The sequence below is a fragment of the Gavia stellata genome, chromosome 2 (genome assembly GCF_030936135.1).
Source record: "Gavia stellata isolate bGavSte3 chromosome 2, bGavSte3.hap2, whole genome shotgun sequence".
Taxonomy (NCBI): Eukaryota; Metazoa; Chordata; class Aves; order Gaviiformes; family Gaviidae; genus Gavia; species Gavia stellata.
In genome coordinates, this window is record NC_082595.1 from 80,319,473 (window position 1) to 80,346,487 (window position 27,015).

Consider the following 27,015-nt stretch of genomic DNA (forward strand, 5'->3'; position numbering starts at 1 on the left):
CAAATCACGAGGCATCATTTACCAGCCACTTAAGGAATGTAACCTACAGGGCAGGGCAGAAGCAGTTTCTTGGCAGAAGAAAGAGAAGAAAATGTACGTCTCGAACACACACACACAAAGCATCTCATTTACACTGAAAGCGCAAAAGATATCACAAGAAGGAATATAAAAATAGTCACACGCCTCGCAAGAACAGGCACAAAGGAAGAACAATGAGGAAAGCAATGCTTCAGCGCTGCCTCTCACCCCGTTAAGGATCAATGCTACTACTTATCCTCAGCAGGTTCCCCTCACCTTCATTAAAGAAAGACTGCTGATCTTGGTTTGCCATTCAGCGTAATTTGCTGTTGCAATCAGCAACTGTATTTATAGTGCTCTCTTTCACTGTATACATGGATCAAGTAAATTATGCTTTAAAAGACTTGCATTCCAGCCTTCTTATGCGATAAGGTGATTGACACTGAGCCAGAAAACACTTGGTTATATATTATATAACCACATTGTGCAATTACAACTACTCATTGATACCATACAGAAGTCAGAAGAATGTTACTAATTATGATGGGTCTTAAGATCTCTCTCACTGATCTCTCACATTTCTTGGTAGCATGATTCCTAGAAACGCCAATGCAAAGAAGCCATACTAATATCCTCAGAAAAAAAAGATATTAAAAACTCTATAGCAACAAAAACGTGGTCTCAATTTAAACACTTAAAAAAACAAAACTGAAAGAAGACCTCGTGAGATCCTTGAGAACATGCATTTCGTCGTTGGAAAATGCCAAGATCATTTCCTGTGGTGTAAGGAATCTCAAAAACCTCAGAATATCACTGAAGTATCATCTTACACATGCAAATAATCAAGGCACATCGCAAATTATATACTGGAATGTTAAAGATTGCTCGGTACCTCCAAGGCACATTGAACAAAATCAGAACTCTTTACACCACGTAATATTGTGGGGAAAAAAGGAAAGTTACTGGTGCCTAAAGGAATAATCAGTGGCAAAGCAGACAAGCTGTCCTTGTCTTTGATGACGTCTTTGATGTCTTTGTCATGTCCTTGATGGGAATATACCATTCCCATCATAAAATATATAGAAACTAATACATTTGCTCTAGCAGTAGGAGACTTAAGTTGACTCTAGGAAGACCTGAACACGTAGTTACAGAAAGTTTGCATATTTAAAACCTGCCACTTGAATCAGAAAGCCATCTCCTCTCTCATCTAAAACCAAACAGCATTTCCTTGTTGAACAGTTAATTGCTCATGACAGAGTCATTAAAATCTTCAAACTAGACAGCTGAAGAAAGAAGAAAGTTGGCAAGCTGTACAGGATTTAAAAGATGATTAATTTATAGACACAGAGCAGCTGGTCTACATTTTTCCAAAATATTCTTAATTAGGAAATATAAGACACCTTAGAAACTCTTAGAGCCTTACACTGATAAGAAACATGATTTTTGGAGACAGATGCTTGCCAATTCCTGAAGATCACCGCTGTTTGTATTTCCTCCTGCATAATTAACCTTAAAGGGACCATCAGGGCAAAAGAGATTCATAGTTCAGAGGTGGGGAATGAGTTACAATAAATATGGTATTCATAGAGGAAACAGGGCTGGTTATCAATGAAAGCTGTCTTTGGCAGGAAAAAGAAACTGGTAAGAAAACAAAAGGTGTAAACCCAAAATTTAGAAAACTTCAACACATACATATGAAATGGCAGACAAAACCCAGAAACTAAGTCTCCAGGTATGAAAATGTCCCTAGCCAGGGCAGCATATAAAACTACGTTTAATTCCTAACACATGTTCTAAGGTGATATAGTGATTTGGAATGGATTAAATATCAAAAATATCAGAGAAATCACTTCAGTGGTAAAAGCAACTGGAAAGATATGTTTGACATGAATTTCGCTCCAGAATCCCTACTAAAAAAAAAAAATTTGGTACTCATCTGGATATGTTATATAAGAAAAATAACCCAAATTCAGCTGTTCTTTATAGTTACACATTTCAATATTAAGAGAGATGAATGTCTTCCAGGTTTGACCTGCATGACTTGAGGCATGAAACACACAGTAAACTTTGTATTAAGCAAATACTCCTGTAATAGTGCTTCATCAGTCTTTGAATGAAAAACGATTTTCTATTCAGATCAGTTACATACTCACTTTGGCACCAATTAAGAAAACTTGCGTGACCTTGGAATCACAATGTCAATGCCTTACAGTGGCAGATACTAACACCGCTTAAATGATTTGAAAAATCTGTGGCAAGAATTTAAAAGCTCTGTCACATGGAACACTGTCCTATGCAGTTTTAACTTTTTTCTATGAAGTTCTTGTAGCTGCAGGAGGTTCTAGAATCAAGACAATATTTTTATTAGTCTATAATACAAACATAAGGACAATTCTCATGGATTGCTAGCAGATCTTTTAAAATTATGCCTTTTTCTATTCTACTCTTAGGATCACAACAAAGTAGGTCAAGAAAGAAGAAATGTCAAGTACAGTTTGGAGCAATTCGGCTTAGAAATGGGGAGCTGGTGCTTTACGCTAACAGCTAGGTGGTCCACACACCTCTTTTTTGAGTTATACCGGGCAAAAATACGTGAGTAGAAGATGGATGAGAGGTAAGACACATGGCAGCATGATAGATAACACAGTAGGTATGTGACTGGAGTGTGGACTGAGCCTATATAGAGATACAGAAAGGGGACATGGCAGGATCTACCTTTTAGATGAATTTGGAACGTGGTTTGCAGGGATAAAAACTGTGCTCATTTCTACCTTAGATACATACTTCTTAGCCATAAAGACACCGTATCAAATCTCCATACCTCATTATAATGCTTGTTCAATGAATCCAGAATTCCTTTTAGTCCAGAAGGACCCTACATGGAAAAACATGCATGAGAAAGTAATTTTAATTTAACTGTTTTGTTTACATACCTGTATTCAAAGACCAGTGGTCATGTAAAAGGGTTTAGATTTTTATTTGATTATACAGTAAATTATTTTCTGTAATTTCATTATATCCTTTTTCAGGCACAGAGGAGAAGCAGAGTCAGTTTGTAAATCCCTGAGTTTTGAAAACTAGCAACTTCTTTTGGACTGAATGGGTCTGTCAGAGAAGGCAGAGGTAACATCCATATCAATTTTAATCCCTTCTGGTATGAGCAGCATCTTTTTTCTGCAGCATTTTAAGACTCTTTCCACTAACTCAAAGCACAAGTTTTGATGTAGAAGCAGCTCCTAGTGTGAGTAAAGAGCTAGATTTTTAACTTAGAGTACAGAAAACAAAATTGAGGAATACCAGAATTCTCCAAAATACAAACTTACTAGTTTTATTAGCATTGCAAGTTTATACTTACACACACACCTTTCACAAAGAATTTCAACAATGGAAAAGGAACTTCCTACTCAAATGCAGGCTTAGGATGGAGACATTAAAAACATTTGCTTGGGAAAATTAACTTTTTAAGATATATTCTGCCACAAACTAGGCCCTCACTAAGATTTTTAAGTGTTGTAAATCAGGGCAGAACACAAAAAGTTGAGTACAGACCTTATGAACTAAAAATTGGGTTAATTTACAAATTAGCACAGTAATTCTCTTTAAGCTGAAATTTTCATCATGCAATATGAACTACAGCCATTCAGGTTGGACTTGATGATCTTACAGGTCTTTTCCAACCGTAGTGATTCTGTGATTCTGTAAGAAAGACTACATTAATAAGATAATAATATACTCATTTTAGTCACCTGGTCTAAATGACCTGCATTTAACAGAGACAGGGCACAAAGGCAACTCTCCTCCTCTGGGGCTTTTTATAATCACAGACAATTTACTGGCCACAGCTTTTGTGTCAGTGCGGAAAACGTAGTTGGCATATATGCATCCTAAAGACTGCTTTAAGAAACTGAATTCTCTTTAGTTTTGAAAAGGGTTGTTCCTCAAGAAAATGGAGGTTGTTTATCAGTCAGAGATGCTATGTCAGAGATTAGTCAAGAGTTTTTGTCACGCGTTTAAATTTTGTATAAGATCTTTGTTAATTATGGGCACTGTTGTTATACATACATCACACTTACAACAGAAATATTCTGATGTTATGCATCATAACAAGAAAACAGCTTTCTACACTTTCAGAACAGGTATCTATTGACAATTTCTCCCATTTTCCTGCTAAAGGACCTGTACAACTATTACAGGAAGTCAGGGGTCAAAATCACTTCTCACCCAAGATACAAATTGGTCAAGATGAAAATACTATTGTTTTCAACTGGTTAAGACTTTTGTAACAAGAACTGCTGTCAAATTCATAGCATTGCAGCAGCAAGACTCCAAAGTATTCCTAGAAATATTGAAAAACCTTCTATCCACTGATTTCAGCTAGAGTTCCAAGGAAAATACTGAAATGCTATGTGTCAATATAAGCTAAATAACCAGTCGCTATACTTTTCTAAGGAGGACCTCAACTGTTTACTACTTCGGAGTTGCGGCTGTATAAACCATCAGGCAATTCAGGGAAAAAGATGATGAGAAAAGCAGCAATGATTTTGTCACAGGTGGTATTGCTCATATCTGATAATTTCACATATGTAGAAGATGCTGCTTGTGAACGGAGTATGACAGACAATCCTTGGTATTTGATACCTTTGCATCATGGTACCAGATGCAAGGATCACTAGGACATAGTAAACAGATTTGTGGAACCAGTGTAGTTCAACTCTTAGAAAATAATAGCTCTCATGAGTAAAGGAACTCTTGACTATGGCTGGAAGGTCAACTGATGCTGTTACAAAGCTGAAACTTAAAAACATTTCTGTTTTCAGAAAAGCACCATTCTTGTAGCGGCATAGATTAGTGTTGGTTTACAAATAACCAGCTTTCTGAAAATAATTTTAGGTCTTTACAGATATTATAATTGTCACAGGAGTTTAAATGCATTTTTGGATCGACAATTAGTAATAAGAAGGAAAGGCATGCTCTTGTCCCACCACCAGAATATGGTAAGAACAGGGAGTCTCACAGCAATGACTCATGAAGTCTGAAGAAGGCTTTCTTTCACTAATGCAAATATTCTGCATAATTTCTCTTAGCACCTTTGGAGGGGGGCAATTTCAAAACAAGAGACTTGTAACTTGTTCTCCTCCAAAAGGCTCACCCTTCAGGAAGTTCACTTTTTTCAAGATGTACAACTCCTGCATCTCTAACTGGGAGTAATGAGTCACAAGGCTGGTTCCTAAGTCCCAGTGGCAGGCTACGCTGATAAACGATTATTAAAAGCTTGAGAATTACCACAATAGAAAGTACTTGCAAAAAAAGTAAGACACCAGTTTGGTGATATTGATTATGTGATAGCTATTTTGAGGATGCACATCCTGAGGGTGGTATCATTCGTCTCCTATGTTATCATATTTTGAAGTGTTCTGACAAAGCATTTCAATGAGGTAGGTCACGTTTTGCATTCTGACAGCAAACACACAAAGTTTTCCCACATGTAGAAGATCATTCTGCGAAACCCTGTTGGCTCTCCTTATGAGTAAAGGTACTTCCCTTGAGACAGTGAACTTCAAAAAGATGAGAAACAGAACCATGATTTTGATTAACCAAACAGACTGCTACTTCCTTGGGGAAAAAAAATTCTATCTAATGGAAACTAATGAAAGAGAGGCAATCACAAAGTTCCCATGGAGTCTGAAGGTATACAAAACTAGGAAGATGGTAAAGCCAAATTAAAGTCAAATAGGCAAAAATTATTAAAACTGATGGATATCAGTAAGACCTGGCAGAACATTATTGCAGCATACCAGAACAAGACAGGTGTGTTCTGAGACACCATCACTAAACTATGAAATACGATCCTATGCATTTTACTGTGATCACATTGTTACAGAAAGATAGTGGTACTTAAATATTAGGGGACATTAGGAAGATTTGGAAGCCACATTAAACATCGCAGGTGCCTCACTCCCTCTTTGTTCCCCCCAACATAGGAAGAGATGCAACGCCATAAATTTTTCCACTCATTTTATTATGGAAGTGAATTGTCACTTCAAACTTACATTGAAAAGTAAGATATAGTCATGATGTTTTGACTGAGATGCTCACTCAACTCTGATTTCTAAAGTTACTGGCAGAATTTTTACTTTGATATCCATATTAAAGATGGCAATCCAGAACTGGGACTGAACTGTGATGACACTACCTACTTATCAGATGTCTCAGCTTCAACACTGTAATCCTGCAGTGTTGAATCCTTGAACCCAGAATCCTTGCAGGATTCTGTAATCATGCAAGCAGTCAGAGATAAGAACTTATTCTCCCTTCTCATTTGCCACCATGCTGTTTCTTTTACTGTTTTTCCACAAGTGAAACTGCTGCAACCACACAACCCAGGAAGGATTGAATGCCGTATCTGCCACCAACCCTGACCTCTTGGATATTATTTGTACATCAAATAAATAATTTTGACAAAATGGAAAGCCTTTGTACATGTCATATGTCATGGTTTTGAAAATCAGGCACATAAACTCAAAAAACCCCAGAACTGTCTCATGACTACGGCAGTTGAGGGGGAACTTACAGCATTTGGGTTGTATTCTTAACTATGCCACAACCTTTATATTGCCAGAGGTAAATAATCTCTCTGTTTTAGTTCTTCCATTTTCAAAAACTGACATAAATTTAATAATTTTATCTTTCCATCATTCTTTCTAAAATAAAATCAATAAAATGAGTGTACAACAACAGAAAATACTTTTATTCAAGGGTGTCTTCCTAAAGTCTAGTCTCTTCTTTCCCTTCCACACTGTTTCTCTCCACTAATATAGCTGCATAATACACTCTGAAGCCTCTACAGACAAAAAAAGAACCAGTAGTATTGGTTTGCAAGTGGAGAAGCAATGAAATTCACAGGAGTTGAAGAATTATTGTACAGGCAATTTCTAGCTTTTGAATGAGAATTCTGCACATCTGCTACTTTGGATGTTTTTCAGACTTGCTGCTTTCCAAATACCAGTGAAAATCTCACTTGAGCGGGATTTCCTTTTTCTTTTTTAATATCAAGTTGTGTGATTGAGAGAACTGAAGCACACAGAGAGTACAGTTGTATGAATAAGAAAAGAACTGAAAATGTGTCCTGATTGTTTTCCAAAATTACAAACAGGTTTCAGATGTTATTTCTATAGACAATGCAGGAATAGAAACACAGGTGCTTAAAAGGAAATAGCTCCAAACTGTGAAATTACTGGAGTTTATAATATATTTTTCTCCCTTAACTTTTATAGTTTGTCTGCATTTCCGTAAAGATAAGGCTGCTGAAAAAGTCTACCCAATCTCACAGTACATGCAGTAAAACGTGTAACAAGTAAATTGCACTGGTTGCATCTCAAGAACAGGCCATTTTGGAGAACACAGCACTGCAGGTGACTCAGTGTAATCACTTTATCCATCTATTTCAGATCTGTGCCTGCCCATTAAAGTAAAATACTGTTTTTCTGATTACCGTAACGTAAAAAACCACAAAACTCATCAGTGCAGATGTGCGATATTGTATAACTATTCCAAAGAGCAAATGGAAAGAATGATGAAGGCATGACGTCTGCCACAATAGAATACATTAAATAAATTACATTTTTATATGGATTTAAAAAATTTAAATGCATAGAAACAAACAATATGACCAACCCTTGCCAGCCATTCCCATCCTACCACGTAAGCATTTCCAATATTCTTCTAAAAAGCAGCTGAAAGCCCAGGAATACCAGAAATGCTACTGACAATTTTCACTTACCATTGCTTTAATTTTCTGTTTATTGTACGTAACTGATAACATTCATTCACTTTCAAAATGTTGGTAGAGGAATGACAGTATTTCCTGAGGCAGAGGAAATGAGAAGTCCAAGGCAAACTGCTGGCTACTTAAGATAAGTAGTTTGGTGGCACTGACATACATACTGAATAACAAGAGACCAAAAGTATAAGGAATTAAGTGAAGAAATTCAAGTAGTCTGTGAACTTCTCCACTGCCTCACATGCAACACAAACAAAAATGAAACCCTATTTAAATTTAAGATGTTAAGGAGTAACATAAAGCTAATCTTGCAAGCAAGAATAGTTGTGAAGATAAAAGATATGAAGTTCAGCCCCCTGCAAAGGTAAATGATGAACTGAATGATGAGTTTCAAGGGCTACAGCACTTGTGTAATAAATCTATTCTGGTTGCAAACAATAACTTCGAACCTGTTGGTAGAAAACAGCAGGTTTAAGAGGATCAATAATCATGACTGCAGTTTACTAACCTGTGATTTAGCAGACCCAAAGTTTCTTTCCCACCTCTGCCACAGACAGCTTCTTGGACAAGAGGGCACTTGGCCAAATCAAGTAGTCTTAAAAACCAGTACTTTAAAAACCAGTGCTGATAGCACTTTCCTTCTGACAAACAGCAACACTGGGCAGAAGTCATATTCGGACTCACCCCACATAACACTGTTGTACTGTGGAATTCTGTAGCACAACTCCAGCTTGGCACTCTTTTTATTTTAAAAATAATCTGATGTCCCACTAAAATGGGAACTATTGAGAAATGGAATTCCTTCAGTCATAACAGTTCCAGTAGAGACAGAGAAAATTGGGAAAGAAAAGATAAAGTTAACCCTTAATGGAGAAACCAGTAAAACTCCTTTTTCTGTCCTCTAGCCTACCTATGTGAATAGAAATACCCAGCTGCTGATTCCTGTACAAGTAAAAATAAATTAAAAAAACCCACAAAAACCCCCAACCCCAAAACCTCCTGCAACTGACCATAATATGTAAAACACTGGAGACATGATGCAGCTGTTTTCTATGCAGGACTCTACACAAAAACAGGCAGGTAGTAATTCTACAACCTAAGACCAGAAAAGCATTTTGTGTAAGTGAAGGCTGCAGAACTAGCCCTGCACGTGCCTAGGCCAACAGCATATAAATATTAAGTTCAGACACCTTCCATACATTTTCTGTATAAGTACTGAAAGAAAATGATGTGGGAACTAGAAAGCCAGTGCATTATACCTATGCAAAATAAGCTATTGTCTGCTGGGAGCCCCTTCTGCATTGCTAAGTCCTGTAGATATTTTTGTTAGCAGCTAGGGCAGAAGCAAGCTATTAGTTCAGTTCTGCAGTCAGATCAAAACGCTGTACTTACAAGCTCACAGCATCCTACTATCATAGTATTTCTTTTTTTTCATAAAATCAGCATTTCAATTTCAGTGAAGAGCCATGCCAAGCAGGATAACAGCATGTGAAAGAGACGGTATCTCTTTCAGAAGACTTTAGAAGAAAATGCAAGCAAGAAAACGTATGAAATACATTTGAAAGGTACCGAGATTTTGATTTCACAATCATAATTTTCAGTATGCTTCTGGGATTGAAATGAATAGTGTATTTAACAAGCTTTAAACTGCTCTCTAGGCTCTTTAAAAGGGGCGAAGGGCTCAAAAAGCACTAGAGGGAGCTGCTGCTCTACTTAACCCGTTTGGATTCCTTGTTTTCAGCATAAATTGTTACCCGCTGAAGCGAGACAAGTGTGAGCACACATCTCAGCTCTCCAGTATTGAAATAACAGAACAGTACTCAAAACCAACATCAGACAGCAAGGATGCAAACCATGAATTCTGAACCAGAAGGGAATATTTAATAATATTTAATAAATTTAATAATATTTAATAATATTTAATAAACTTTAAAAAACACAGAAAGGAGGATCATCGTCTGGGTAGGCTTACAGAAATGTTTTTTATAACCCATCAATAGCACAGGATTTGCTCCAAAGGGAAAAAATGACATAAAAGAAAGGATAAGGGAAAAATGACACAAAAGAACAGATACCTGGAAGAAGTTGCATAGAGAGGTCCACTTTAAGGGAGTAATTGCATCACCAGTTGCCAATCAATTTACATTTCTGACACCAATACAGGTTTTTAACCAAAGATGTGCAGATGATGTTAAGGGACTAGAAACTCACTACAAACATCAACTTTACCGAAAAAAAAATCCCCAGAATTAGGCTAAAAAAAAATAAAAAATGAGGTATTGAGAGAGGGTTAGAAAAGTCTTAAATGCTGCCCTGCAACAAGTAGGTAAAAAATTATTATTTTAATTAATCAAAACTCACATCATTTAGTAGTGTCCAATTTAAAGCCCTTTTGACTGTTCAGAACGTGTTCTCATAATCCATCCCTGCACACATACTCTTTTTAGGACTGTCCTTTATACCAAATACCCTGAGTATTGTATCCTGTTCACCAAGTTCTTTCTCAAGGAGGCAGAACTTTCCTTCTCACGGGTTTGTTTTTTTTTTCATTACTGAATACCTGGCTGTTCTAATATCTAAATTAAGTACTTATCATCACGGCATAAACTGATAAATAAATTAGATATATCATGAATTTCAAACATGCAGTGTGTATTGTAGCTACCCTAACAATTAATGACTGAATCTTCTTCAGCCATACAAATTTCGTATTCTTCCAAAACATCAACCAAATACCAAACTTACTTTTGCTGGAGAGCCTAATTTTTAGATGTTCAGTCAATCTGTTAAGCATTTTGTACCCTGTATATGCCAAACCTACGACAGCAACCACCCTACAGGTATGATAGTTCTTTTGCACTTTGGAAAGGCCGAAGTAAAGGCTGACAATATATCCATGTGCATGAGGAAGCTGCCACTACTTACTATTAGTAGAGAAGGGGTACCTGGAAGCACAATATAGCCAAATTTAATATAGTTTGAGCCTCGAAAAAGAGAGGAGTTAAAGTCTTCTTGGTATGGACAAACTGTAGCACTTCAAACATTGGGATACTGCCAATGCACATTAATAGGCATTACTGTTAATGTGCATTTTAGAGTATGCTTTTTCTATGCGTTATATTCTCAGTCTTGGAAGGGGAACACAAGTTGCTGGTGTAGCTGTATCCAAAGTAAGGACTGCATCAAGATAGTTATACCAGAAACAAATACTTTTAACCAATATTTAGGCCATGACTGCTTGAGGAATGCTTTTCTGATATGTAATGGTAGGCTACAGTACCCACACAGAGCTCCTTGTACGGATGCTGCCATGCTGACGAAGTTGAGCCTTCTGTTTGCTGTAAGAAAACCTGAAATAGGTCTCAGCAATAAAAGTGCAATTTAGCTTCCATGCAAGATTTCTGGTATGTCTGTCAAGGATCATACATCTTCACAAGCCTGACCTGCCAGAAAAATCTATGATGGCAGAAATCTGTAATGGAGAAACAACTTTTCACTGGTTCACAAAAAGCTAAGTAGATTAGGTCTAACATTGACCTCTGCTATAGTTCGCTTTTTTTTTTTTCCTCTTTTAAAGGTCATTTTTGGCATTTGTGTTAAGAAAGATTCTGCATCATTCCTTTCCTCTGATCGGACTCCCGCAGTCTGCAGTACCGTTTCAGCATTAGGAAGCACAAAAGACTCAAATAAGCAAGGCTTCAATATGACTATATGCAGGGGAGAAGAGAGAGAGGGAGGGATTTTTAACTATTTAGTTTTATGCAGGATAAATGAACTCCATCATCAGCTCCTCTTTCTGAACGTACTTTGCAAGGGAAAAGGGGAAAAAGTACTTACAAAATGCATGCAGTTTTGTTTTTAGATGAGTGTAAATGACATCTATTTAATTTCATTCATTGTATTTCATGCAGCAGTGCATTATTCTCTCCTCTACAAGTAAGACAAGTTTTCCCTTGCAGTGAGGTTGAAGCATATGAATCACATGTTCTGACTTATAAACTACTGGCCTTTACCTATTTCAGATAAGCAGAAAAAGGAATTATGAAATCCTTGTTTGATATTAAGAATACAAAGCAGTAAAAGTTTACTTAATCCACAAACAAATAGCTGTTCTGTATTTGTGCATGACAGCATTTTTACAACACAATACATAGGGAATTTTACAAATATGACCAAGTCTTCCTCTCCCAAAGGAAGGCTGCATTCATTCTAGACTAATATACATCCATGCCTGACTTCAAATTTGAAATCATGTATCACTTAAAAAAAAAAAAAATTAAAATCCCAAACCTCTTAGATCTGAGCCAAATCCTTTAGTTCTTCCTATTACAAATCCTTTCATAGAGTCATGTATTTCTTAATCTTTTTAATTCTTCAGTAAACTCATTTGAACTACAGCTGAGTGCTCATTCCAGTGCTGGGTATAATCCTCCCCACCATTCAGACAGTTGGCACATGCTTCACAGAGTCCTTCATCTTTCAAATTACCCCTCTGAGACAGAAATTATCCCATCTTCTACAGAGCATCACGCATTTTGCAAAGTGAATGAATGCACAGTATTCACATTTAGCATACATGGCCAGTCTTTCTTTGAAATGCCAGATGATTTTTGTGTCCTCCGCTGAAGTTTGCATCTTGTTCTTTCCCTCCTGTGTAGTCTCTCGTATTTGTGGACCCAGTCCTTTTATCTTTGCTGTATCAAAAGGCTAGCAACAGTAGCTGTTTAATACAGCAGAGTAAACACAGATCAATTTTTTTCAACCATAATTATGATCAAGTAACCTGATATAAAAATGCTAACGAAGTTCCAGGATAGAGTGAAAATTTCCCATTCCCCTCGTTAGTTACTCACAGGAGGTCCTGGTGGCCCTGGTTTTCCCGGGAGGCCTGGTTTGCCTCGTCTTCCCTGGAAACAAAAAAGAAAACCAGACATTTATACATTCTATGGCTAGTGACTGATTTGGAATAAGAATTCTGTTTAAGAAAAGATTTATTTCCTTGCTTATTAGCAAAAAATTCAAATCCTATTCAAAATGAATATTCTGTATCAGTCACTGCAACACTATCTAATTCGAGTACTTTTAGGATTGTTTTTAGTAATTATGACAAACTATATTTGCATCACTTTAACATTTACTGTCATATTTTAAAGCTATGTCACAAATGTGAGTGCACATTGACAGGGCTGTAAACAAAGCATCTTGATGAGGTGTAAAGAAATTATATTTTTTCTGAATATACCAGACCTTGGGATGTTAAACTGTGCTGCAGTAGTCACTGTGACTTGCACAGTAAGCACATATGTGCAATATAACCTAATTAACCAACACCCATACCCTTCTTCTCCAGGATGTGATAACAAGCAGAAAAGTCAGAGATTTATGTGCAAAACCAATTCACCTTCCTCGTGCAATTACTACCATCTGTGTAGATAATGCACATGCAAAATCATTTGCATTGAAACTTAAGGTCCATAAAAGTCTACTTAAGTTAACGGAAGACTTTCCACTAGGATTCTAAAAACATGCACAAGTAACTATTACAATTTTTTAGTACAGAGCTCGATTGAACAACTGCTGTTTTCACATATGCTTTTTTTTCTAGGAAGATCAACATAAAAATGGAAGTAATTTACAGTGATTTTCATCTTCATTGCCAAGCAAAAATCTGATGCACATTTTCTAGAAACAACAGCTGAGAACAACTAATATCTAGGTGCAATGGTAAAAAAAAAAAAGCATTATATCCATTAAGACTAAATTTTTCCCTTGCATATGGCAAACGTAAATTAACAAAAAGCATTAGGGGGATGTCCTGGTGAAAACTTGGCTTAAGAAGTTAAAAAAATGAACATGCTTGCTGACAGCTCACAATTAACACGTAGGAATATTTCTGTAAGGTATGGTCCCTACTTCTAAGCCTGCTTCTGTTTTTTATTAAATGATGATCTCACACAAACTGCAGAAGTAATCTCAGCAACAGAAAGTGAAATCTCAGCTTCACTCTTTACAGGCGAGAGCCCTGATCTGTAGAAAACCACTCTCATGCTCTGCCTTTCATTAATCTTGATCTATGCTGAGGGGAAACAAGATGATGACAGTAAGGGTGGAAAATCCCTCTTCCTCACACCGTGCAGCTCACCAGGGTAACCTCTGGCCTAGATGCCAGTGACTCTCCTGAGAAGCAGGAGGTAGGGATTTGGAGCCCTTCAAGTTGAAGAAAGACCCAAACAAGGGTTGTGGGGATGTCTTTCATCCACCGGGCTGTGCCACATAACAGGTACACTGCCACCATGGTTTTATGAAGGTCCTCATTCAGTCAGTGTGTTTTAAGGGCAGCATAAAAAAAAAAAAAACCACCTCAGCATATTTGGAGTGCCAAATTCCTGGGTCTTAACTAGCTGAGACATCTGTTACGTGCTGAGCTGTTTAATCCTGCCAGTACTCGCACATGCAGGGCTGTAACTGGGGCAGCTCAGGGTAAATTTTCAGAACCAAAATACGGTACTAAGTGCCTATACTGGGCTCAAGGCTATACTGCCCCTTACCACCCACCCCCAGAATGTCCTCTGCTGTGTTGGTAACACTGTCCGTGCAGCCCTGTGACGAGCCAGAGCTGGGAACTCATCTGGGCTAAGGATGGCCCACAAAAAAGTAGAGTTGTTTTTGACTTTGATCAGTTCACTGATGCAGTTCACAGGGCAACCGAGTAGCTTGCCTGGCCTGACAGAAGGCACAGTACTGGGAAAGGCACAGATGCACAAGAAGAGGGGGCTGTTGTTAACTAGAACTAGACTTTTGGACTGATCTCTACTTCAGAAATATAGATGGAAACTAATATTTCCTGACTTTTTTGAAAAACAGTAAACTTTCCTTAGAAAGTATGAAAAACAGATTGAGAGGTAATGATGTAAGTAACAAACAAAGATAAATTGCTTCATACTTTTTAAGTAGTCCCTCTAAGTTATAATGATCTATACTGTTGACTTCTTGAAGCACCTTGCTTTTCCTGTTTGGACTTATTTAAAGTATCCTGAGGATGACACTTAAAATCTCAGCAGTCTAAACAAAGTATCAAGGAAGTATCAAGGGGAAGAAGGCAGGGCTTTGACTGGCAGACACAGCTGTGAATGAGGTGTTAATTACACAGGAAAACATGGAATGTGTTGGGAAGACAATTTTATCTCTATTTACAAGATGAGCTAAAATGTGATTTATGACATTGCAAAGTCAAAACCTGACAAACTTTCTGAAAAATCAGTTATTAAAAAAAAATAAAATTGGGGCTAGTTATTTTTCACTGTCATTTATTAATTACCAGAACACTTACCCGGTGAAACACAGAAGAAACACTTGCCCTACCTTTTAAGCCAATCATTATATTGTTATTCATTATACTATGTGCATGTGTACAAAAAACCTGTAGAACAATCACACAGATTGGTATGAAGCATCATCTTTTTCTAGAAGATAAGAAGTCCTTTTTGTTCCTACATTCACGCTTCTAAACTGTCTGATATTTTAACACAAATACATAAAAGGCCACTACCTTTCAGCAACGCCTTTCAGACATAGATTTAAATGTTAGGGATACACACAGCTCCACCTACTTGCCAGCACTCCTGCTTCTCTATGACTTCTCAGCATCAGCATGGAAAAAGTTAAAATACATAGTATAGTAAGAGTGTAAGTAGAGAAAAGTAGTTTATGTTTTTTTTTAGGATAATTAAAACAATTAGAAGAAAGGTTTTGATAAGCCCATTATGGCCTTGCCTTGAGCAGACCATGAGCCAGACTATGACTAAATATTTACAGTTTGATTCTGTGTCTTCCTTCTAGCAAGAACGAAGAAGTGAAAAACATCTCGGTGCCCTCTCTGGTTTGCCGAGTGGGCTTAGCGGAGTGCCACCGTTCCCATCTCCTGTTCAGAAGCGGGTCTCGGCAGCCCCATGAGAGCTTTACTGCCGTAGTGCTGTGCATGGGGCAGGCAGCTGGCACAGGAAGCCCATTACCATTATTTAGTTGAGTTCACTGAGCAAATACTGAGGTTATAAAATCGCTCAAAATATAAATAAATGTTCTAGGCATCACATACTTCCTTTAACTAAATAAAAAATGCAATACCACCTACACTAACTCAAAAAAGATAAGTGGTGTCAACAAGTTGTCTAATGCTACTTACAATAACATCTAAAAGAAAATCAAAACAGTTGCCAGTTACTTTGTGCTGCATACAGTTTTGTTGGCAATCAATGTGATAAGAAGTTGTCTAAATGTTACTGGTATTGCATCCTGTCCCCTTGACTCATGAAATGCGTGCCCTCAACTAACTTGGCCAGTCGGTTACTTTCCTCTTTTCCATAGGACAAACTTCAGCTACAACACACACAAAAATCATTCAAATAACAACTGCTTGGTTAGGGGCAAAAAAGATAAAATATTAAAAGTAAAATAAATGAGAAATTACATGCTTCAGCAAACCCCAGCTGAGTGCCTAGCTGAAGTATGCAGTCAACTGCACTCTTTATTCCTCTCTTCTTTCGCCCCTTCTGTTAATCGAAATGACTTGATGAGCTTTGCCTTACAAAGATGGAAAGCTGTTCAGAAGAGAGGCTCTGTGCATCCTTCCATAAACTTGTGCTCTGATTCTGACTGCTGTCCCTGGGCACTGCTGCAGGTCCAACACACAATGCAAGAGATCAAAGTCTGTATCGTAATCCCCTGCTGTATCATGTTGCATCCATCTATTTGCATATTTCTAAGTATAGAAGAGTAAGATTGCTAATCCTACTGTCTAAAAATAAGATGTGGATTATTTTAGGATAAAATTGAGCAGAGTTATGTAGGAAGGCTGACATGATTTATGCAATTAATAATTTAAAGAACCTACACTTGAGTATGAAGGGAAAAGTTCTTAGAATAAGCCCATATGAATTTTCAAGGGAAACTGCTAATTAGCAGCTCCTGAAACACATCATCACATTTCAAAACAGGAACTAGTTCTAGAGAAAGTAGGAAGCTGGGCTTTAAAGACTTAACTACTGTAGTTATTATGCAAGATTAATGAGGCTTATGTAACTTGTTTGCCAAGCTAAACTGAGATTCTCTTGAATAATCCTCAAAACCAGACTGACAAAGGGAAGATACACCCAAAGCAGGAGGCAGGTGGAAAGTAAAGACCCCTGTTTCAGAGTACCCAACCCATGGACACCTCATCAGCGCCTTCGGCACCTAAACGCAGCCATGCGAATGGAGCTCTGGGCAGTTAAAAGGCTGTTTCTCCAGATGCCCAAAGTTGTCACCAAGCAGCCAGACAAGTCCCAGTGCCTATGCTAATTTAAAGTACAGAAAAGAGGCTTTCCTTTGTCTCAGTCCTCTAAGCTGATACTCCTCATCCATATAAACTCTCCAGTTTTCCCTCTCTGTCTGTAGTCACAACCCGGTGCTCCTGACAGCTCACCTGGAGCTTGCAGAGCTCCAACTGACTCTAACCCAGGGGAAACCCAGTCCAGCCCAAAGCTGGTGACAGTCCTCTGCTCCATGGTTTACCAGAAAAAGTTTGCCAGACTGCCATTTTAGGAGACTGAAGGCAGACATCACATGTCAGTATCAATAAGGAAGCCAGTTCAAGAGCCAATTGGAAACAGAAGATTAGAATTAATCACAAAAATCAGAGCAATCACCCATCCAACCCAGTTACACAACAGTGCGCATCTATCAAATGGTTGTGGGATAGGAGAAGGTTCTCCAGGATCCCAATCAACTATTTGGACAGTTTACAAAGTGAAAATTACAAAACTACAACAAATGCACAGCCTGAATAGATAGTCATTATTTTACATTATGCATTTCGCCAAAAATTTGGTAATATTTAAAGAGGGCTTTGACATTTAACCACCTGACTGTTAATAAGAGTTCTGTCATTAACTTTGGTAGAGTTACAACTGCACAAGTTTTTTTTTTAATCCTTAGAAATCTTATAGTTTGCATATTCTCTTTTCTAAACTGGAAATCTATGTCGCAGTCAATGAAACCTTTTTAACTTCAGTAATACAGCGTTAGGACTTGAATGTACAATTGCTTCTTCAAGCCTATTAACCTTGGCCTTGAGGATGTGTTATGGTAACCAGTGTATTACAAATTAACCTTTGTATTAAATGTTAAAACCTGAATAAATTCACAGGAAGTAAGGCCAGAAGGCAAGAAATTAAGCCGTTTGCAGAAAACAAGTGAAAGTCTGCCCCTCATATCCCACTAAAGCCTTTCACAAAAACATGTCTCACAGAACAATAGAGCACACAGACCCTAATCCCCTGTTTTGGAAGAGAAGTCACTAGGGAGTTCCTTGTTAATGCAGAAGCATTCCTGCACTCAGCCTTGGCTTTCTAATTTTAGGAATGATTTCCAATACAATTTTGTATTAATAAAATGGTAGTCTGAGAGTGCCTACTCAGCCTATATAATATTATTCAAATGCATTTAACAAACATCAAAAAAGTCCTTAAACAGGCATAGCAGTGCCAAGAAATGAATGTCACAACCCATTTTGCCAACAAATCCCTACACAAAATCCATCACAATTTTACAAGTGTATTCACAAAAATGCATTTTAAATTCAAAATCACTTGTAGAAATATTTTTCAACTACATTTAGATATTTTTACAATGAAGACCTTAATTTTTAATTATGAGAAATAATTTCCTATTCTCTCATATTGCTATAACTTTTGCTAAGGAACATTAAAAGATATATTGATAATACAGTATTTGGAAGGGAGCCTGAAAATTCTAAATGAGATCTTAAAAGTGAAATAGTTTCTGCTGTTGCATTAAAAGTTAATTTTAATTTCTTCAATGGAAAATAACAAAGAAATTAAAAAATGATAGAACTATTTTCTAATTGACAAATCTGTCAATTCTAAATTACAACCTTTTTCATCCCACTTTCAAGTGCCAAAGGGGGAAAAAATATAATTTCTTTTTTTCAAGTTGTATCCTACCTTACTGGTTATTTACCTTGCTTTTAAGGTAGAGATAAATTATTTCCCTCTTTCACATTAACCATTTTTAGACTGTTAAATACCTAAGTGAAGGAATGTACAGCACTTCAACTTAAAGATAAAATCAGACTGGAGCTTTGCATACTTAAAAACAATTTACATCAAAGTCAAGAAGGACTGAGAAGATTAAAAGAGATTCCAAAACTCCAGAGCTGTAGCTGTGAAAAATACTGTTTGCTCTGTGCCAGGAGCCTGACCTACTATGCAGTAATTATCATTGCTCTGTAAAGCTTGTTTTACAATTGGTTGAGTACAACATTTACTCACTGAACTAGAAAACAAATTATGTCAAAGAAATATTAAAGTTCTATAAATCAAATAAATGCAACCTGAATTTAAATTAATTTTGATGTCACTCTAAATAATTATGTTAAGAAAACATAGCAGCTCTCTGCCCATTTATTTATTTAGGAAGATTTTCTACTGTGTTATAATGATTTTATTCGTGCTTGATTAGAAAAACTTGTAATCTTAGAGAGTAAATTGATTATTAACATAAGGCAAGTGTTGCAGTTTCACACGGTCCCTCCAAACACGTAATTTTAGTGAAATCAATGCTGAAACACTAGATATGACAACCCAAAGGACTCTCAGTTTTATGAGGTGTTTAATTTATTACTAAGATAATGTTAAAATAACCTCCTCTTAAGTGAAGTATTTGGTATTATAAACACAACAATTGGAAATAAGGAAACTGTTTCAAAAATATTTACTTCAAGACACCTGCAACTTCCCAAGGAATACAGAGTCAAGAATACAGCTGTGGTATCATAGAAAGATTTGTAAATATTTGAACTGAATTCATCACTGGAACCAGGGAAACCACCACGGTGGAGAATCAGTCTGTTTAAATACACATGAAACATTTTAAAAAATCCTATTAATCCGTAAAAATGAAGCTGTTGGCAGCTATGCTGAGACTAAGCTAGAGCTATTTAAATAAACACACACAGAATCATCTGGGTTGGAAGGGACCTCTTGAGATCATCTAGTACAATCCCCCTCCTCAAGCAGGATCAATTGTCCAGGACTGTGTCTACTCGACTTCTGAATATCTCCAGAGATGGAGACTCCGCAACCTGTATCGGTATTTGACCACCTTCACAATAAAAAGTGTTTTCTTGTGTTCAGATGGAATTTCCTGTTTTTTAATTTGTGTCCATTGCCTCTTGTCCTGTCACTGGCTACAACTGAGGAGAATCTGGCTCCCTTTTCTTCATTCCCTCACATTGGGTATTTATACACGCTTATAAGATCTCCCCTGAGCCTTCTCTTCTCCAGCGTGAAGAGTCCCAGCTCTCTCAGCCTCTCCTTTTATGAAAGATGCTCCAGTCCCTTTAATCCGCTTTGTGGCCCCATGCTAGACCCACTTCTGTAAGTCCATGTCCTTGATGTGGTCTCACCAGTGCTGAGCAAAGGGGACGGATATCTCCCCTGACTTGCTGGCAATGCTCTTCCAAATGCAGCCCAGGATATTGTTGGCTATGAGGGTACATTGCTGACTCATGGTCTGCTTGTTGTCCAGCAGGTTCTTCTCCACCAAGCTTCTTCCCAGACAGTTTGCTTCCAGTATATATTGATACCTAGGGTTATTGCTCCCTAGATGCAGGATTTTGCATTTCCCCTTGTTGAACTTCATGTGCTTCCTCTTGCCCCAGTTCTCTTCTATGACCATTTTCCAGGTCGTTAATGAAGATGCTGGACAGTACTGGCTCCCGTATTGAGCCCTGGGGTACCCCACTAGTGACTCACCTCCAACTGGACTTTGTGCAACTGATCACAACCCTCTGGGCCCAGTTGTTCACCTGGTTTTCAATCCACTTCACTGTCCACTTATCTAACCTGTACTTTGTCAGCTTGTCTATGAAGTTGACGAGATGAAGTTAGGGGAGAGAGTGTCAAAGGCTTTGCTAAAGCTGACATTGACAACATTGACTGCTCACCTCTCATCCACCAAGCTAGTCACCTCATTGTAGATGGCAATGTAGTTGGTCAAGCATGATTTCCCCTTCATAAATCCATGCAGACTATCCCGATCACCTTCTTGTCCTTCATGTGTTTGGAAATGGTTTCCAGAAGGATTTCCTCTATCACATTCCCAGGGATTGAAGTAAGGCTGATTGGCCTGTAGTTCCCCAGATCTTCTTGAAGATAGAAGTAATGTTTGCTCTCTTTCAGTCTTCAGGAACCTTTCCCAGTCACCATGACCATTCAAAGATAATCAAGAGTGGCCTTGCAATTACATCAGCCAGCTCCCTCTGCACTTGTGGATGCATCCTGTCAGGCCCCACAGACTTGCAGAGCTGTCTGTGTCCTCCATCTGAAGCTACCTGGGTGCAAGAGTCCGACAGCAAACAGTTACTTCAGTAACGCCTGGGTCCTATGCCTTGTGACCATCGTCTTTAAGGATGTGTGCGCCGGACAGAGAAAGTTTGCTGGCCTCCTCTTTGTGCCCTTCTGCATAAACTGCTGTGCAAATAGCTGCACATCTACTGGCTGCTTCTGTTATCGCTGCACAAACTGCTGCATCGCTTGGCTGCTATATAGTCCTCTTCCTGTCATGGGCTAAAAGGGTGCTCGACCCTCCCTAATGAGGGGTCAGCTAGAACAAAGGCTGCAGGCACCCTTTAATCAAGGACAGCTGATGGAGTTCGTTAGAAGCTGGCCAGAGCTACCCTTACCTTAGCCTTAGCTGGCAGCAGCAGGCGCCCTCAGTTTCCTCAGAGGTTTCCCAGAAGTGCCCATATCCCAGAAAAAGTGCCCAGAAGCTCAAGATGATATCAAGAAGATCTCGAAGAAGCAGAAACTGCTGCACAAACTACTGTGTATGTTAGCTGTGTGCTGGGCCTGGCTCTTCTATAGGCCAACCGAGAATGAAAAATGACCATTTCTAGATTTCACAGTATAGCTGTCTAACAAAGTTGCTTTGATGCTTTGCATTAGGAGAACTTTTGGAATTCACTAACATAATATATTAAAAAATGAAATAATTTTCAGAAAAAATAGTATTTATAAAAATGCATCAAGTTCAGGGATAATCCCTGCTACAAAGATATCCAACTGAAATTAACCATTAATTTCCAAAACCTTTGAAATTATATTTTGGAAATATAAATTTCACTTCACTGCATTTAACACAGTAAAGGCAGAGTCAGGAAAACTCCATGCAGTCTGTAATTATAAGTAGTAGAAATTTTTTAGAAAGTACAGCAACAGGAAAAAATTATTTGCAGACTTTAGAAAATTATTTACATGGGGAGCTGAAGGACCTTAGTTGAATTTTCTCAAAAATAAATGGAATGGTGATTTGATTACAGAGAAAAAACTTTAAACATCTTTTTAATATAGAGCAGACATTAAAAAAACACTTGTTAGAGGCTTAAGTTACATGCCCAAGTGTAAAATAAAAAGCACATTTTGAAATGTGGGATTGACAAGAAACACTGGAACAAAGAAATCAAGGAGACTTGTGAAGTCTTGGTTGTTGATGTCTTTGAGGTGGAAACTGCTCTTCTGTGAAAGATATACTTAACTAAAGTGCAGGAATATTGAGAAAAATAATAAAGTCCTGCGTAACGCAGGAAGCCAGAAAGATGGCGTAGTTGTCCACTGTGGTTTAAATTCCATGCAATGCTAGGTTAGCACCCAATCTTTCTATTTTTTGTTGGTCAGTAATATTGGACCAGGGACTTTTCTGAGTAACATCTAATTACCTTCTGAAGCTCCTGATGTCATTCTGAGCTCTGGTGTAATAGTATCAAGTTGCTGCAGCAGTAACATGCTGCTCTGAATGCCGGAAGCCACTGAAAAATTATGTATGAAGGTAATACCCACAGAATGCTCTAACATCTCTCATGCAGGAATGAGGAAAAGGGAATGAGTAGCTGTGTCTACTGGCCCACTTCTGCCAGCGACCAGAATTAAAAACAAAGGCTCTCACTTAGCAAGGCATCATGTCTAACATAAAACACTTCACTAAAGCTAACAAAACTAAAAAATTATACTAGTCACCAGTGGTAGAGAAAGGAGAAACACTGGTCTTTTTGCAAGAATAGCAAAGGTTTGAGGACTCCTTGCACCCCCAGGAAAGCACAATGCTGGCTAACCCATGCGAGTGGAAGTAGGCACCATGACAAAAAGAGAAACATAAAGGCAGTACAAGCTCATACAAAATTTAACTAAGTTCACTCAAGAGATTGTCACAACAAAAAAGACCTTTAAATGAGTATCGTATATGTCTCAGGTTGGTTGAAGAATCAGAAATATGTTCACTGTATGGTCTCTGGATACGGCCAGATTATCACGTAGCCACTATTTCTTCCTTCTTCCACCATAAGCATTACTTTCCTCTTCTAAGTAACACCCTAAATAAGGATGCACCATGTATGATGAATCACTGAGTATCTTTTTTTTTTGGTAGAGCTACAACAAATGCTAAGCAGTTTCTTTTGTGTAGATGCAGAAGCATGGTGGTAAACAGAAAGCCAGTTGTTTCACTTTAGCTCATAACTCTGTTCCACCTTTTTTATTGCTCTGCAAAGGAAACAACCTATATAAGTCTGAAGATCGTTATTTGTACTACCTCATTGCTCATGAAGGTTGCTCTCTTCTCCTGCATAATCCAACTATATGCGGAATGAGAAGACATAACAACGGAGATGAGAGCACAAGGTGTCACAATAAGTGGAGAAAGAATGGGAACTAACAAGTTTACTTGTATAAACATAACCAATACACTTGCTAAATGCTACACTATTAATTTTTGTTTATTCAGAAAAGAAATATTTATGCATTTTGCTATTACAGCAGTATGAAAGAAGTAATATGCATACAAATCCAATTTCTATTTATCATTGCACCAGTTCTTCTCCATGACTGCACTACTTCAAATTTTTAGTGAGTTTGGAATTTTCTCTTAAGCAAAGAGCATGCATCCTGATACAGTATCCTTCAATGCTGCACAGATCTAGTCAAACAGCTTTCAGGGTTTCACCTCTCTCATTCTGAATGATCTCCCTACAGCACATTTCTGTAAACATATCACATTAGTGTACATTGTTTTCTGCAAACTCCTTCATCCTTTGGGGTATCTGGAAAGCATCTGGGGAGACCAACTCGGACAGAAGACATTTCACACACTTCTGTCATCAATTTCCATGGCTGACTTATTTGGTTCCATCACTTAAACGTGTAAAAACCTAACCTGCAATTTGACATGGGAGCAAGATCATATCCCAGCACGATCATACAGTAGTAATAATACATCAGATTACCAAGCCACAGAAAGTGACATGTTTATTATTTTAATAATCACGTGTTGGCTCAAATTATACCACATAACTATCTACAGTGTATCCATTGCACAAAAGCTGTTGCCACTTTATTTGAAATAATGTATTGATCCCCCTTTGCTCTTGAAATAAATAACCTGCAGTCATCATCTAATTCAGTGATACTGTGAATTTGTACTTGTAAGCCAGTTTCACACATATGTCAGTAAGTGTTTTAAGGTTGGCATAACTTTGAACTAAAAATCTATAATTCAGTTAATCTTTATGTTTATGATAATTATACAATTATATATAATTATACTTATTGTATTTCCATAATAATTATTATATATATTTTTATTATGTAATTTTTGATGTAGATTATTCCTGTGAGGTGAAAGAAATACTACTACCCAGACTTTTTCCTCTTAATAGGGGTACATTTGTCGTAGTTCCCTCTACAGTGAATGCAGGGAGATGGGGGACCACGCTGGGACAGGGTCCCACCTTTAGTATTTCTTAGTAGTTCTAATATTAAACTCTGATCTTGGATGATATAATAAAATCCCACTTAAAACACTCTGAAAATGAAAATGCGTGGCTCAGTTCAAAGAGGGAATAAATCCTTCCCTTTCTATCTCATTTTGTACTGTCGCTTACCTAAGTCACTAGCTCTAACATAAGCCTTCTACACGTATTCTTTGAATTTTTGTCAATATCACTATTAAGACTGTTAGCTTTCCTCAGTTCCTTATATCTTGCTTTAATGTGTGTTGAGAGCTCTCTAACTTACACACTTCATGATTCTCCTCTCAACTCCTTAATCTAAGCCTAATTTTCAAAGGAGTTGAACACTTAAAAATGCTGCTGAGGTAAGTCGGAATTAAAACTTTGAATATAACAAGTACAATTTGCATAGGAAGTTTTAAAAAATACCAGGTTCTCGAAGTGTGGCATCCAAATTGAAGAGATACTTTCAAATGTTTTGGGGTGGGTTTTTTTCCTAGTATGTTACAGGTTACAGTTCCAGTCTGTAAAATGGCCACAATATCATTTCTAGGTCTGAACAATATGTTGAAGAAAAATTGTCAGTTAGTTACACACTCAATATTATGCTTTAATCTTCAAAAGACAGTCCATGACAAACCCGGTAACTTCATATAATGTGAAAGATTTGGAGGATCTGCTGGAAGTAGAACAGAGGAACATGACATCTATAATTAAATAAAAAGGAATATTTAATAGCCATTAGATGTGCATTGTCCTGTTTGTCATTAAACAGAGCAGAGATCTTGTTACAAACAGTATGTTATTGTGTAATTAAATGTATTGGAAATGCAAATGCACATGGGAGTTGAATTAAGATTGCAAACTATGTTATTATGCTTGGGCGGGGGTGGCCATCAGAAAGAGTATTGTTGTGAGCATCTCACTGGTAGAAAGATAAAGACAGATGCTGAGGCTCTACAGCCTGCTGTTCCCATTGTTTAGCTCAAGGCAACTGTGTGCACAGATGAGATTATAAAACAATCAGCGCTCCTGTTTTTATAGATATTGGAGTGAGACAGCAGTTCAATTTTATGTGCGAATAGGAAATGTCCATGATGACTGTATCAACCCCCAAGTGCCCACTGCAAAATAGGGGGGAAAAAAAAGTATTTCCAAATTCATTTATCCACCATTATATATAATACAGTGTGTTAATGCTGAATCTTTACCTCAAACAATTAAGAAATTCAAAGAGTGATGTCTCTAAAACACAGCCATATTTATAACCGTTCCTAAAGGAGAACTAATAAACTGTGAGTTTCTGCAGATTCAATACTCCACAGAAAAACACTCTAAAATATGCTAAAACTGGATATCCGTAGCTTTTCAGTATCCTGGATATTTAATTGCATAACAGTAAGAGCCATGGTAATTATAAAATCCTTACTAGCATGCTAATATGCTATTAAATATGCTTTAATAGCATATTCACCACATATCTTTTGATTCTCCCTTACTACATTGACTTTTTTCTGAACGGGTTCTCAATCCTTACTGTGAAACTTAAATAACCTCAGCTTTCAAATTTTCATGTTCAACTTCATGTTCAAGTGAAATTTAGTACTATTTTTATAACTTAAAAAACAATAGAAAACAGCTTTGGGGCCTACACGCCATTATTCATTTTGTTCAAGAACTGGTCTTCTGTTACTATTATTACTACTATTGGAATTATTAAACTGGCCTTTAATAATTCACTGTAGTTGAATAAGATCAATGATGAGTAATACTAAATCTTTTAACTTCAGATGATTTAACTGAGACACTAAATATCAAAATGCCTAAACAAACCAAGAATTATTGAGAGATCCAGCTTCAAAACCACAAACTGGGCACAACTGAATTCACAAAAATATTGAAATGTTTGAGTGTAAGTATTTTCCTGAACTTTTAGGAGCAGAGTAGATTATAAACTCTCAAAACTGAATTAGTTCTTGTGATACCACAATCGTAAATATTCATTATCTGTTCTACTGAACTACCAAATTCAGTAAGTCAGGGAAAACAAAAACATAACACAGAGAAACCAGTCAGTCAGTTACTTCAGTATATTAAAATTCTGAATAACCAAAGGTTTATTTCATGTCTTGGGCATAATCTTTTCTCTCTCTCCACTCCCCTCCCCCCCACCCCCTTACCGTATCTCTCTTCTTTGTATATATAGGTTAGCTCTGACACTTGCATGATGGCATCTACAACAAAATTTGGGTCACTAGTACTGGTTTCTGTTAATATTTTAGATAATAACCCTAAATTCATATTGTTATATATCTTAGATGTAGTAAGGTATGGTCTAGCCCCACAATAAAATGAAAACTTCTGACCAATTTTAATA

The 27,015-nt window shown here is 37.3% G+C and overlaps 1 protein-coding gene across 1 annotated transcript in view; it reads right to left on the reverse strand.

The window, feature by feature from the left end:
• The window catches only part of COL19A1 (collagen type XIX alpha 1 chain), a 201,151-nt gene that overhangs the window by 54,901 nt on the left and 119,235 nt on the right, over positions 1-27,015 (reverse strand). The window contains exons 16-17 of the mRNA XM_059829068.1: positions 12,655-12,708; positions 2,843-2,896 (exon numbers count right to left, since the gene is read on the reverse strand). Of these exons, the coding sequence (XP_059685051.1) occupies positions 2,843-2,896; positions 12,655-12,708 (108 nt within the window). The remainder of the gene's footprint in view (positions 1-2,842; positions 2,897-12,654; positions 12,709-27,015) is intronic.